At 40.1% G+C, this 14201-nt stretch overlaps 1 protein-coding gene across 1 annotated transcript in view; it reads left to right on the top strand.

Annotated features, from left to right (window-relative positions):
- The first annotated feature begins 1611 nt into the window (after nucleotides 1-1611).
- Nucleotides 1612-14201, top strand: part of CDK14 (cyclin dependent kinase 14) — a 503580-nt gene continuing 490990 nt past the window's right edge. Inside the window, exons 1-2 of the mRNA XM_039878136.1 lie at nucleotides 1612-1905; nucleotides 8538-8569. Coding sequence (XP_039734070.1) covers nucleotides 1815-1905; nucleotides 8538-8569 — 123 coding nt within the window. The 5' untranslated portion in view covers nucleotides 1612-1814. The remainder of the gene's footprint in view (nucleotides 1906-8537; nucleotides 8570-14201) is intronic.

Genomic DNA, 14201 nt, shown 5'->3' with positions numbered 1-14201 from the left:
TGTGATATCTAGATTTGGTCGCCAGGACCTAACATCCTTGCCTTTTAACTCATACCGACTTTCCTGATGGATTTCCCACCCTCTTGTGCTCCCTACTTTGGTTGACTTCCTGTCTTATCAGCTGCAATCTATCAAGACTCTATAATGTGCTCAGTGCGGAGTAGACAAATCAAGTGTTCTACCTCACAATTTAAGGAAGGCAGGGGGCTAGTTTCTGTTTCAAGATAAAAATCTATTAACAAAACACAAACTCACCAAAACTTCCTTTAAACCAAACAGCATTGTCAACAGCTCACAAGCTCTTATTACGCAGCCCGATGACTCAAGATTACTAAACTTCTATTCATAAGGAGTTTGCTGGCCCCAAACCAGCACATTCAGGCCCTCCCCCATCTTCCTCCTCTCTCCCCTGGGAGACTGACATTTGGAGCACTCGTTTTAGTAGAATGAAGATGATGGGTGTCGCCGCCTGAATTGTTTGTTCTGGGATTTTATAAAGCAATCCCTCCATCCCCCTTTTAAAGTTCATTTTTTTTTGAGGTGGAGGAGGAGAAGGTCAGACACTTTTTGGTCTCTGAGTCTTCCAATTTAGAAATATATTCTTAACAGGGGAAACAGAATAAGGACTTGTTAGCTATTTACTATAGAACTCGGTATTCATATCAGAAATCAGCTACATCTACATGCCGTCTCTCAGTGTGGTACGGGGATGAAGGGAACGGAACAGAGCACTAGACAAGCCTTGAGGGGTAGGGGTTACAGTTGAAGCTTCTGCTTTCGCTCTTGACTCTCCTAAAAAAACGGGCCACCTTTCTTTCCCTTTGCATCTGTCACTTCACAGCTTCTTCGGCAAAATTAAAAAGGAAAGTCACTGTTAAACTGAGTGCATCCTCGAGGCCTTTCCACTCCTGCGACCCGGAGGCAGCTGTGGCAGCCACCCCTTTACCCCCAACTCCGCAATCTTTCCACACGCGTTTGTGGCAGGGAGATAAATGCTCGAATAAACGATCTAGACTCAACCTCCTTCCTTTTGGGGGCCTCTCTACGGCCAGAGACAGGGTCCCCAGTCGCGGCCCGCTCCCAGGCCTGAGGGTTTTCGGCCCCCGCACCGGCCCGGGTCCCCCATCGTGCAGGCGGGGCGACCGGGCGGAGGAGGAGCGCGGGGGCGGCCGGAAGGGGGCGCCGCGGGGCGGGCCGGGCCGGGCCACTGAGGACGCGGGCTTCGGGCTGGGGGCCGAGGTCGCGCCGCGGTCCTGCGCCGGGGGCCCGTCACCGAAGGGGAGGCGGGGCCGCGGCGGCGGTGGCGGCGGCGGCGGCGGGAGGGGCGGTGAAGGCGCGGCGGGTGGCGGTTTCACACCGCGGCTTTCTCTCGAGCGCCCAAAACTCGGGGCTGAGAACTTCTCCCCGCCCGCGCCCCGCACCCCCGGCGATCCCCGGCTCCCGCACCTTGTCCCCACCCGCCCGCGCCCCGCCTCCAGCCGCGCCGCCCCCACTGCCCGCCGCGCAGCTCGGTTACAAAGGAGGGAAAATGAGCCGGGCGGCGACGGTGCGGCGCGGAGCCACTACGGCAGCGGCGACCGCGGCCGCCCCCGGCACCACGTAGGACGCCCCCGCCCGTCCCGCGGTGGCCCAGGCCCGAGCCGAGCCTCCGGCCCGCCGCTCGCCTCCCGAGCCGCGCGCGTCGCCTCCCGGCCGGAGGAGGAGGTGGAGGCGGAGGAGGAGGCGCCGCCTTCCCCGTGTCGCGCGCCCTCGCCGTTGTCTGCGCTCCGCTCTGGACCAGTTTGGGGAAGTTGCCGTGTCCCGGTGTCGCCCAGATGTGCGATCTCATTGAACCGCAGCCGGCCGAGAAGATCGGCAAGATGAAGAAGTTGCGGAGAACTTTGTCGGAGAGTTTCAGCCGCATTGGTGAGTGGCGCGCTGCCCGCGGCACCTGGCCCGGCGCCCCTGCGCCCGCTCCTTCGGCACCGCGCTCCTGGCACTCGCCGCGCCGCGGCCGCCCGGGGCTCGCGTGGGGTGCGCTAAGCTGCGCGCGGAGGGTGGAGGGACCATTGCCCAGACCTGGGGGAGCGTGACGACGGAAAGCAGAGACACCCCTTTCCTTCAGGATCTGGGGTTTCATTTGTGGACGATCTTAAGCTTACAATTTGGATTTCCCGTATTCGCCACTAGCGCTCGGGCTTTCGCGCCCGCGGGGGGAAAGGAGAGGGGACGCCCCGGGCCCCGCCGCACACGGGGCCGTGCGACCGCGTGGGTCACTAGTTATTTTTTGTGCGCAGGCTTTGATATTGGGTGTTTCGTCAGTAATTTAGCTTTAGAAATTGGTGAAACGTTGAGCTGTGCCTTAGTATTGTTTGACACATCCAACCTAAAGAGAAGTGGGACAGATACCTTGGGATCTTTTGTTTGGTACTTCGGGTCCTCGAAGGTGAGATTTGGGTGTTCAGTCCCGAGGTCTCTGAATTTTTCCATTGCTACAGAGAAATGCGCACTGTGAACTTGTCTGAACACTTAGGAATAAGTCTCCTGAACTTCTTACATTTGCTAGAGCTCTGGGGCTATTGTCCTTAAATCATCCAACCAACTGACCAACAAATAAAAACCGACCGAGAAAGGTTTAGGACATTTAAGAATAAATCCATGTCACAGACTATAACGGGGTGACAACAGTATCCCGTGGAATGGGTTTGTTAGACTTCTAGGATTGGCCACAGAAAACTCCTCTTAACGTTAAGACGGTGACTTCCTCTAACACAACTTTCATCTATACAGGTAACTGCTTTCAGCAAGAAAATCATGCAAGCACTAAAAATAACCAACCTCTGAGATCCTGAGAAGCCTTCTAGCCTTTGTTTCACTTGTTTAACATGTCATCCACGTTAATGAAGGTGTTAATGGAAATTAAGCATAAGGTCCTTCATTCCTTGCAATAAAACCCTGGGGTGCATATGATCTTTGTGGTCACCCTTCCATCCATTTATTTAAAAATCATTATGTAAGTGCATTAGAAAGTATGCCAACTTTCTTAAAAAGAAAACGTGGGTCAAAAATTTAGCCTAGGGTTTTTTTTTTTTTTGTCTTTTAACTTAAAATTTTGTATTGGGATACAAAATCTTTTAGAAGATAACTGTGAAGTTATGGTGTGAAACCAATATTTAGTCCTGGTTTTATTTATTATATATATTTGATATTTGCAGTTTCACTTTGACAGGTTAGAATGTGAAGAGTGTACGTTCAGTTGAAGTTGGAAGCCAAGGAGAGTGAGAGAGAGCAAGGTGTTGAGTGGGTGTTCATTATTAAGGAGGATGTTTCAGCTCCTGGTCCCAAACCATCACAGAGGCAGGTTCTGGAGTCCATTAAGCCCTGTTTTAAAACACATTAACTGTATATTTATTAATGCTAATGACTCAGTTGGAGCCCTTCCAGTTTTGTGTTAAATAATTCATTGCAATTTTATATCAGTAAGAAACCAAGGACATTAATAAAAATTCCTTATGTTTGAATAATTTTAAGGTTTTGATCCACAGTCAGTAAAATTTGGATTAACTACAATGCTGGCAAATGGGGTATTATAGTTAATTGGATTTTCTAACTTACTGAGATTTAGCGATATGAAACTCCTTTTGATTCCAACTCTTGTTAAAATGTCTTCTAAGATCTAGTAGATTATAGTTCCTCCTTCTTGGAAACAGTACAGTGCAGTAAAAATAACTGATTATTTTTTGTATTAATGTAGGGTCATGATTCTGAATAGTAAATATCATTCTGGAATACTGTAAAATAAAATAGAGATTTTAAGTGATTATAATTGGATACCAAGCCCAAGACAATTATGAGAATTTTTCTGCAGCATTACAGAAAAATGAATTCGTTATTTTTTACTTTCTTGCTATTTTATTCGCAAAATCAAAAAACAATGAAATCAATCTAATTAAGGATTTTGAAGGTTCTAGAGACTGTTGAGGCTTTATTATGGGATTATATAGTGCATAGATTAAGGGCGTTATGGGCTGTGTGTCAGATTGGGGATTTCTGGTGTTGCCACTTGTAGCTGACTGACCTTGGACAGGTCCCTCAATTTCCGAGCTGCAGTTTTTCATGTAAAACTCAGTTTTGTTATTGGCATTTAGTGAAATAATACATATGATGTCCTGTGTGATATGTAATAAAGACTCAATAGATGTTCATAATATGTTATCATTATTCGTGATTGCATCATACTGACATAATTGTTTTTCTAGATGAAAAGCAAGAGAAGTAACGGAGGAAGCGGCTACTGACTTTATAGTATAGCTGATCTGTAAACAGGACAGATTTTGGAGTTGGGCTGGTCTGGATTTGCACTCTGTTTTCTCTGCATGCTGTGCGTTTTGGGCAACTAGCAGAATTCCCCTAAACCCCAGAGTTGTCATTTGCAAATTTTCCTAAGATTGTTGTAAAGATTAAATTGGATAAAACACATAAAGTATGCAGTGCAATATCTCTCACATGGTAGAAATCATTACTCAAGGCAGTTATTATTCCTTCCAATTTCTTCCAAGTTTATCCGCCATCTTCCTCCTTTCTTCATTGGTACTTCATGAGGAGATCAAAGAATAAATTGTTTATTTCTGTTGAATAATCCAATATCTCAGCATATTCATTCCTTTTAACCAATCTATGATGGCTTTTGAAATAAACATACTGAATTTATTTTGCTTTTTTAGTGTGATTCAAAAGTGTAGCTTGTTATGTGATAAAATATACAGTATCATTGTCTAGCCATAAGAAAGTAGTAATCATCTACAGAAAATGAGGACAGTTTTTGAAAGTATGTGATATTCAATCAAAGTTTATTATTAATGATAATACTTCTGACTGTATAAAAGTGGCAGTGCTAATGTTTAATTTATCCATGCATGAAAGATCACGCCAACTTTATCATTGCCCACCTCAAATATAGCTGATCTGAGATTACCGTATTATAAAAGGTTTAATAAAACACATTGGCTTTCAAGCCATAGCACTCTAATTTACAACATCTGCCAGGGAGTGACTATTACACACCTATGGTTCTTTTATAAGATGGTTGAAATTGAATTTCAAAGTCATCCATTGATTTCAGTAGTATTTATGGTTTTCTGCTGAGTAGAATTTAGTGTTAGGATGTTCATTTATTTAGGAATTACCATAGTTGTCTCACTTTTTTTTTTTTAAATTTAGGTTAGCATAAACAAAGATAAATGGGAACTTGTTAAAAATGTTTATATTAAAATTCATCTTTTTGTTTCTTTTTTTATTTTGAATGTAGACTAGAAGAAGAAGGTTTTCTGTAACATCCAGTGTAAGATTAAGGTCAAACTGACATGTCTTCATATTTGTTTAAATGCATTTCTTCACATTTATTTGGATTGTCTCCAGAAAGGAAGTTTATACTCTGTGATATTTGAGATGAAACCCACATATCATTTCTTTAAAAGAGTTTGTGAGAGAACTGAATAAAAGGAAGAGGCTGTGGTTACACTGAATTTTTGAGTATGTTATCTTGTTCTGTAAGTGTGTAATTCTAGAGTCTAGTGTCATTTGATAAGTCAATTCTGTCAGAAAAGAGAAACGTAAGGTTAAAGGTTCATACACAAAATTTAACTTGTACCATAGTCTCCTGGTGTAGTTTCAGAAGGCTTTAATTTGAAAACTATGAAATGGAATTTAGATCTATGATACTTTCATTAGAGAATATATGTTTTTCATATGACAGAACCTTAGTGTGTCTCAAAATATAAGATGCTGTCCTTTTGCTATTGAAGTGTAACTCATTAATTCAACAAATAATTATTAAGTATTTCCTATGTTCTAGATACTGTGCTGGCATTCAGATCCAGTGACCATTGTTACCAGTCTTTGTCCTCAGAAACTTTAAGAGAAGACAGGCCAATGAATGGGCATTGACAATATGTATAAAGTGACAAAATCTACCATGCAAATTAGCATAATTTGCTATCAAAGAACATAGGAGGGACACCATTATAGTCTTGGTGAGATCGTGGAAAGCTTTCTAAAGGAAGAAATCAATGTCTGAGCAGAGGACTGAATAGAATATCTGATTATCTTAAATTGTTAACTCAGAAATGTGTAATATACTTGTTATTTCATGATACCCTTGAACACAACTGTTGGTTTGCATTTTCATGAATGATTAATGACAATCAGGGAATGTAATCCATAATGAGATGTGTGCTTGTTTAGGTCAGAGTTTATTCATCAGTGACCTGATAAATACTTGGCAACGACACCTTTAATTGGCCTTTGCTTTTACTATTAACTGCTGTTCAGGGCAAAGATTCAATATTTAAAGAAACTGTAAGATGTCAATCTAGCGATGAAGGGCTTCAATGAAGCACTAGACTTCTTGGTCTTAAAATGTTCCCCCTGTGGTATCCTAGGCTTGAGATTAGTGTGCAAGGGAGAGACTGGCTTCTTGCTCCTTATGTCTTAGAAAATACATCTACAATTCCCTCTTCTATTTCTTCCTTTTCTTTCTACCTCCAGACCCCACCCTGTTATCCAGAATGTTGGGAGAATTGGCAGAACTTAAGGGGCAAGAAGGAGATAGGTCTGGGTGTTGGAGACATTCTAATTTTCTGCTTTCTTCATCTTTCAACTTGAGAGTCTTCATTCCATATTTGCAATTCTTTAAGGAATAATATCAACTGTAGTTTCTATTGGATGCTTTGCTTAAGAAGAACCATGGCTAAATTTTCAGAACCTTTATTGTGTCCAAAGCGAATATATTTAAAAGTGCACACTGTGAATTATAAGCTTGCTGCTATTTGCATCTTGTGTGGCAGCCACATAATGTGTTTTCGATTAACCTTTGTTAAATGCGCTAGGTATGAGGCTGTACAATGATTGACGTTGTATTTGAAATCAATGAACTAATCATTTCTCATTCCAAAGAATAGTTTTGTTTTTAGATGGAATGACATGTCTATATTTACATACGTCATTAGTATTTTATGACCGGACTCACTAGTCAAGTATGTTAATTAAAGGATGAGCCTTTGGTTGAAGGAGTGAGGGGTATAGTCCAGTTACATTGTTGACTGATATTTAAAGAAAGCTTTCTAGATTAGAAATTTTACATTCTAAATTAAAATGTAACCATTAAGAACTTACACTAACCATTAAGATCATGTAGGATCTTATATCTTTTTATCAAAATAGGTTCTTTTAGATGTAATGTAAATTTAGTCAAATATACATTAAAATATGTGTAATTGAATGTGAGATAAACCATTTGAGGCTGGGACAGAGAACTGTTTTTAATTTTCCGTTCAGAAGAAATTGTTCTCTAATAAAGGAAGTAGAGAAATCTATTGTAGATCAATTTCTTAGGCGAAAGGGGAAGATTAGGAATTAAATTTTCAGAACCATTTTATCTCCTTCAACCTGCCCTCATCGCCCTTAACTCGCCACCACAACCACGTACTTCTTGATGTTTTAAAAAGACAAAATTATAGTATGACACATTAAAAAAATAACTTTTTCAAGATTGCTAGACTGTATAATGTAAACTTTGATGTGATAACTTCCGTTTAGTCACATAACTTCTCTCAAAGCTTAATTTCCAAAATAATTTGCTTTCCATTGCTTTTGTCAGAACATAGCTTTCTAAGTCAGAGCTACCCAAGTGCTTCTATCTGGAACAGAACTGTTCCCTATAGACCAATAAACATCTATGCACAATTCCATACATCTGAAACATTTCTCCAACTAGTGGTTTCAGCTAAATTAGCAACTTTGTATATTTACCTTAATAGGAAACATTCTAATTAATTGTAGGATTTAAGGGACTAGGTGTTTGCCACTGTGCATGAAATTTTCTTTTTCTCCTAGCGTAATAAAATTCCAGTTCTGAAGCCATGTATATATAAAATAAATTTCAAGTATTTGCTAGTTCCAATAAAATATTCTGAATGTATTGTTTCCTTTGGTGATACTTTGTTATAAAATTTATCATGTTGAAATGTTTGAAATATGTCTCTGCAGTGCTTATTTTACATGCTTGGTCTTTCATCACAGTACTTAAACTTTTCTCAATATGAAAATCTCATTCAGGGCACTGTGCAGAGTGGGCGTCATCCTAACCAATTGATTTGGGAGGTCCATACACCATGTGTAATGATGATATATGCTCAAAACATGGAAGTTTTAAGGGGAAGTTTCTTTAAGATTACTGTTTAAGTCTTTCATACTCGCATTAAAACATTTTCCTACTAAAGAAGAGATAGAGGAAAGATATGCATACTTTTCCATACTTGGGAAGACAGTACCATTTACATATTTATGAGTGTTTCACAAAGATGCACGCTGTGCAATTCTCTCTCTCATTTGCAGTTTTCTTATTTGTATCATAACATTGTTATTCAGGTTGGGGTACAATTTTACTTTCTAAAATGAAAACACCATACTGCTTTAGTTTTTTGTGTTTTTTAGAGCTTAGATACTTGGCTTCTTTGAGATGTTTTACAATAACTTTCCTTTCCCTTTTTATTTTATAGCTTTGAAGAAAGATGACACCACCTTTGATGAGGTAGGTTAAATGTCTTTATCTAATGTTAGATGTATTTAATTACTGCCAGGTAAAGTCAGTAGGTGCCAACTTCACACTTAGAAACAGAAAAAAAAAAGCCTTACAGAGGTGACATCTCTTTAGTTACATTATATTATTTTCCAATTTTAAATAATCATTCAACTGAATTTCGGTGGCCATCAACAGAAATATCTTTTTAAATTAACAAACAAAAAACACCTATAGGCCTTTGTGTTGTGTTCTTGATGGTGGCAGTGCTGGCGCAGCCCAGTGTGAGGTGCGTGTTCGTAAGTGGGGAATTCCAGGTCCCTTGCAGCCCTCCTCCGAATTAGGGTGTGATGAGATGTTGACGCCACATATCGTCTGTCAGACTCCCAAAGGAGGAGCTGACTTTTCCTGTTCTAGTTTTCCTATTCTTTGTATATCAGATCTGTCTTTATCTAGTTGCTGCAAAGTAGCAAAAAGCCTGTTCAAGTGAGGCAGAGGGATCATATGTAATTAATAGCATTCTCAATGTGATTTTTCAATTGTACTCTTTTCTGAGTTTTTTTTGTGTATCAGTGGAAATCACCAGAGAAGAAATATGTTTACAAAATGTTCTCAGGAGCGTCGTAGAGTGGTATTTCATTGTCACCATCTAAAGCCACAGTAATTGATCTGTGTTGTAAACTGGGCCACGTGTGTATTTATCGCATGTTTACATATGAACACAGATGTGTCTACACGATGTGTTTATCCTGCAGCCTAATGAAAGCATACATTAGTTTGGTGTGGTTGTTTGATTTAACAGTTGCAATATGAAATATGCTACCTGTCCTCCCTCTGCTATAGTGCTTCAGAGAGGAAAGCACGTTCGTGCTCATGGAAAGTCCCCTTGGCCATGTGGCTGGCTGCGGTGCAGGGCAGGACCACTCAGGGAGAACCTGCTCCAGATTGGGATTTCTGGATGATGCCAGTGTCATTTAGCTCTCACGGTCTGCTGCTTCCTCTGCTGCAACTGCGCTTTTTCTTTTTCTTTTTTTTTTCCCTGGGCCCAGCTCTGCAAAGCTATATGTCCCTGGACTCCAAAGCAACTTCCCCTGCTAGCATTCCTGAAACATCCTATAAAACTTATTATTCTAGACCTGAAGCAATAGGGGAATCTCTTTCCCCCTATCTGTAGTAGGTAATAATGATGTTCTTCTCTAAACCTGTATTTCTGGAATTTTAACAGTGTTCCTGAGGTATTTTTAGGAAAGTATTTTCTTTCTTTTCAGAAAAAATCAATGTGAGAATATTGAGCACTTTTTCTCTATTTATAAAGAAAAGTCTCCCCTATAATTATAGAAGTAATTTAAGCTTACATAAAAAAGAAAAATAAGGAAAAGGAGAAAGAAAAGTCTCCCAAATCCTGTTATCCAGCTACAACCACTGTTAAAAGTTCTTCTGCTTCTTTTCTCATGTTACAAAACAAAAACAAAAACCACAACCCATACATTATATCATGCCTTTTTTTCTTTTAATGTGTAACAAACACGATATTTTCCCATGTTTTTTTAAAATAATTTTTTTATTTTTCAATCACAGGTGATATTTTCCCATGTTTTTACAGATGACTTCTAATCATTATTAGGAATGCGAAAACCTCTTATTTATTCTATCATGAGGCTGTGACATTCGCTTTTAAAAAAAAGTAGGCGTCTGGAGCCTCTGTGAAAGTTAAGGATGTTTATATCAAATCTGTAACTGCCCCGAAACCTCTGCACAGTCAGTCTGGATTTTGTAATCTGGGACAGAATTATCCCTAACTTTTACAAAGTGTTTTCCTTCCTTTGCACCACGTAAGATTGGTCAAATATCTCAAATCAGTAAATCACACAATCCTACACTTGGAAGAGACATTAGAGCTCCTGTGCTCACTTCATCATTTCACAGATGAAGAAATGGAGGTTCAGAGGGACCAGGTAGTTTCCATATAATAGGAGGAAGACCCAGGTTCCGGAGCCTGAGAGAAAGAAGTAGTAGGAAAGGCATGCCTGGGTGCAAGCGAACCCTAACTCAGCCACCCTCTAAAGTCTGACTCTTTTCAAAATTGAGAATTAGGGCTGTGAGGAGAGATACTTTCATATATTCCTCTAAAATTTCATATAAGCCTTCATGTGATTTGCATATTAATTAAAACTGTGAAAATATTGTCTAAAACCTACCATGTTTTTAGATTCCTTAAGAGGATGACTGCATTCAGGTTCGCAATCCTTTGGGTGTCTTGCACATGGTTAACATTCAACAAGGTTCAATGAATATGAGTAAATACCTGTTGCAAATAGCTTTGAATGTCAGACAATGTGGATTCTCACGGGCCAGTTCCTAGCTATTTGGGCAAATCATTTAATTTACCCAGGGCTCAATTTCTCATTTGTAAAACCAGTCAGTTAGACTAGGATCTTCAAGTTGCTTTCTACGTTTAAATCTAGGATAGAATCCTGCGTAACAATAACATAAAATTGTAATTTTACCAAGGTCAGGAAAAGAGCACCCGATCTATGATTATATAACAGGAAGTCACTGATTTCTAAGATCGTCTTCAGATTTTAGTGGTAGAAGCTTTCTTGAACTAGTTTTGTGGTCTTCTTGATGTTGGGAGAATTCTACGGTGTGTCGGAATTCAATTAATATTTGAATCTTGAAACCCAGGGGGCTGGGTCAGCTTCTTAGATAGGCATCAAGGTGTGGCAACCTTTTTGATATTTATGAGCTGGAGGGCTCCTTATCTCCATGAATGGCCTCCTCCAGAGTGCCTGGAGCTGGAGTTCAGTGGCTGTTCTCTAATTTATATTGGGGATTTCTCTAGGGTTTGTATAAATGTTTGATCTTGAACAGAGGAGAAAAAGAAATATGGACCCATTTGAAAAATGTATGTATTTATTTGTTCTTAAGTAGGCTGTAATACCACGACTGCTGATTTTCGTGACCAACCTGGAATTATTCAGGAACTGCCCACTAATGCTTGTTGTAGAGAGAAGATGAGGCACTTTGGAAATTAAGTATTGAGGGCTTCATATATTTACAATGATAGGCAGTTTTGTTGGAATAGGGAATTTTGGTGAAGCCATCATATTTGGAAAGAGAACACTCTACAGATGATCATTTTGCCCTTAATTCATTTTGTATCTGGGCCCTCATTCAAATATGAAGCATTTTATGTTTTGTGGGTTTAATCTACACCTTTGTTGTGGATAAACTAATCATTTATAAGGATGTCTCAAATAAAATTTATAGGTTTTAGTTTGTCTTTTGTTGTTTTTCCCTACAAAACTTTTTGATCTTTAGAGCCTTAGAGTTGGGCACAGTACTTGGCCAAAATGAAGGGGCTAAATAAATAATTGGAGAAACAAATGGTTAAGACAAATCGAAGGATGAAAGAAGATTGCTATTTTGTGTCATAGTTTAAGCAGACAGTGTTTTGACACTGATGAGAGCTTCTAATAAGTGTGAACTTTGTATCTATGATACTGCCACAGAACTTTTCAGATTTTATTCTCACCTTTTGGTCCCTAATAAATGCCGAAGCCATGTCCCCTGAGTGGCTCCATTCTTTCTGAGGCAATGAAAAATAGCTATAGTATGACTTTAGGTAAATTTTTGATTCTTATTTTTGGATTTCATGATTTGTTTTAAAATAATGGTACTTAAAATATAGAAGGTCAGAAATACAGTTACTCTGCCTCAATATAAAATTACTACACATAAAACATTTTGAACTTTGGAAGCAAACTGCTCCAATTAAGTGTAAATATATGTGTGTAGAAAGAGTTGGAAATGTCTAAAACTACAGCAGTTCATGAATGGTTCTTGTGCGTAAATTAAAAGGTTAAATTGTGTAGTTTTAGTTCTGCTTCATGCTTCTATTATTTTAGCCTAGATAAGTTGTCAGAACAAAGTGTTGACTATACTTAGCTCTTTGGGGAGAAATATAAAAATTTGAGTGATTGAAATAAACCTTTGAAATGCAAAGTTTCATTTCTTTATAGCATATAATCTGTGATTACTCACTTATTTGAAAAATATTGGTGATCATTTATGAGTTTTCTAATTATTCTTTGCTGTGCTCAGTAATTTCATTTTTGTGAAGTAGAAGGGGCTGCCAACACTTGTTTAGGCATTTTCCAGCTATTTTATTTTTTATATCCTAGGAAAACCTGTAACTTCTTCAAGTACATCCTTACAGGTTAACTGGCTACCTGTCTGCTTAATGTAATCATTTTGTGAGCTAGAGGGGGGTAGTGTACATTGATCTCAGTTTCTTGTCCATGTCCCTCTTTGTATAAAGATGTAAGTACAATACTTGAGGCGATAAATGTGGCAGTGATTTTTATGACTATTGGAATACAGGAGTTAGATAATATGATTTGGGGATACTCCTGGTCAATCTTTACCATCCACTGAGGGCAGTGGAAGCTTTTGCAGTCTTTTCTCACCCCATCATTGTCGTCATCATCATTGTCACCATCGGAGGCCTCAGTCTCTGTGAATGATATGTATATGTTGTATACAATGGTCTAGCTTCAGAATTCCCTAACTTCCTCTTCTAAAATATTAAATCCCAGGAACAGCCTTTCCTTCCTAGCTGTTTCACTCCTGCTGTCCTCCTTCTGACTCTTTGCTGGCTTCCAGTTTCCAGGTGATCCCTCCACCCGCCCTATTCCGTTATTCCAACATATAACACATCCCCTTCCTCTTCTTTGTTTGCTCATGGTGCATCACTCCCTTGCCACTATCCCCATGGCCTTACCTCTTTGTACTTTGCTTGTAATCTACTCTGCCACCCTTGATTGTGACCTGCCATATTTTCCTCTCTTACCAAGTGGCTGCCAAGAGCTGCTTGAGGAAATCACTCTATAAATAAATTTATCGTCTCCATCCTTAGCTGGAACCTGAGGCTGTGCACGGTCTGGCACTGTGTAGCTGGTCTATTTCCTGCTGAAACCTTTCCACTCCCCTCAAGCCTTCTAGCCACCCTTCTTCGCCCCTCCTACCTTTAGTAGATGACTTTCCCTCTGTGTTAGTTTGCTAGAGTTGCCATAGAAAATTACTACAAACTGGCGGCTTAAAGAACAGAAATTCATTGTCTGAGTTGTGGAGACCAGAAGTCTGAAATCACAGTGTCGGCAGGGTTGATTCCTTCTGAGGGCTGTGAGGGGATGATCTAGTCCAGGCCTCTTTCCTTTGCTTGTAGATGGACGTCTTCTCCCTGCTTGTGTTTGTTTACGTTGTCTTCCCTCAATGAGTGTCCGTGTGTCCAAATTTCTCCTTTTTATAAGGAGATCAATCATACTGAATTCGGGGCCTACCCTATTCCAGTATGACCTCATCTTAATTTAACTAATTGTATCTGCAAGGACCCTGTTTCTAAATAAGATCACATCTGGAGGCACTGGGGGTTACGACTTCAGTATAGGATTTTTTGGTGGACACAGTTCAACTCGCAACTCCCTCCAGCTTCTTAGAACACTGAACACTATTAGGCGTCAGCGCCTGGCCCACACATACATCTTCATTTGCTCCAGTCTGCCCACCCCCACCCTCAGCCTCAGAGGGGGAATTGTCTCTTTGGTTCGAGGCTAGTTCTTCCTCCTGTCCTCTTGATTCCTTT

Source organism: Pteropus medius, unplaced genomic scaffold, assembly GCF_902729225.1.
Source record: "Pteropus medius unplaced genomic scaffold, Ma_sr-lr_union100, whole genome shotgun sequence".
NCBI lineage: Eukaryota > Metazoa > Chordata > Mammalia > Chiroptera > Pteropodidae > Pteropus > Pteropus medius.
Note: the sequence above shows the minus strand (reverse complement) of the source record. Positions and strands in the feature narration are given on the sequence as shown.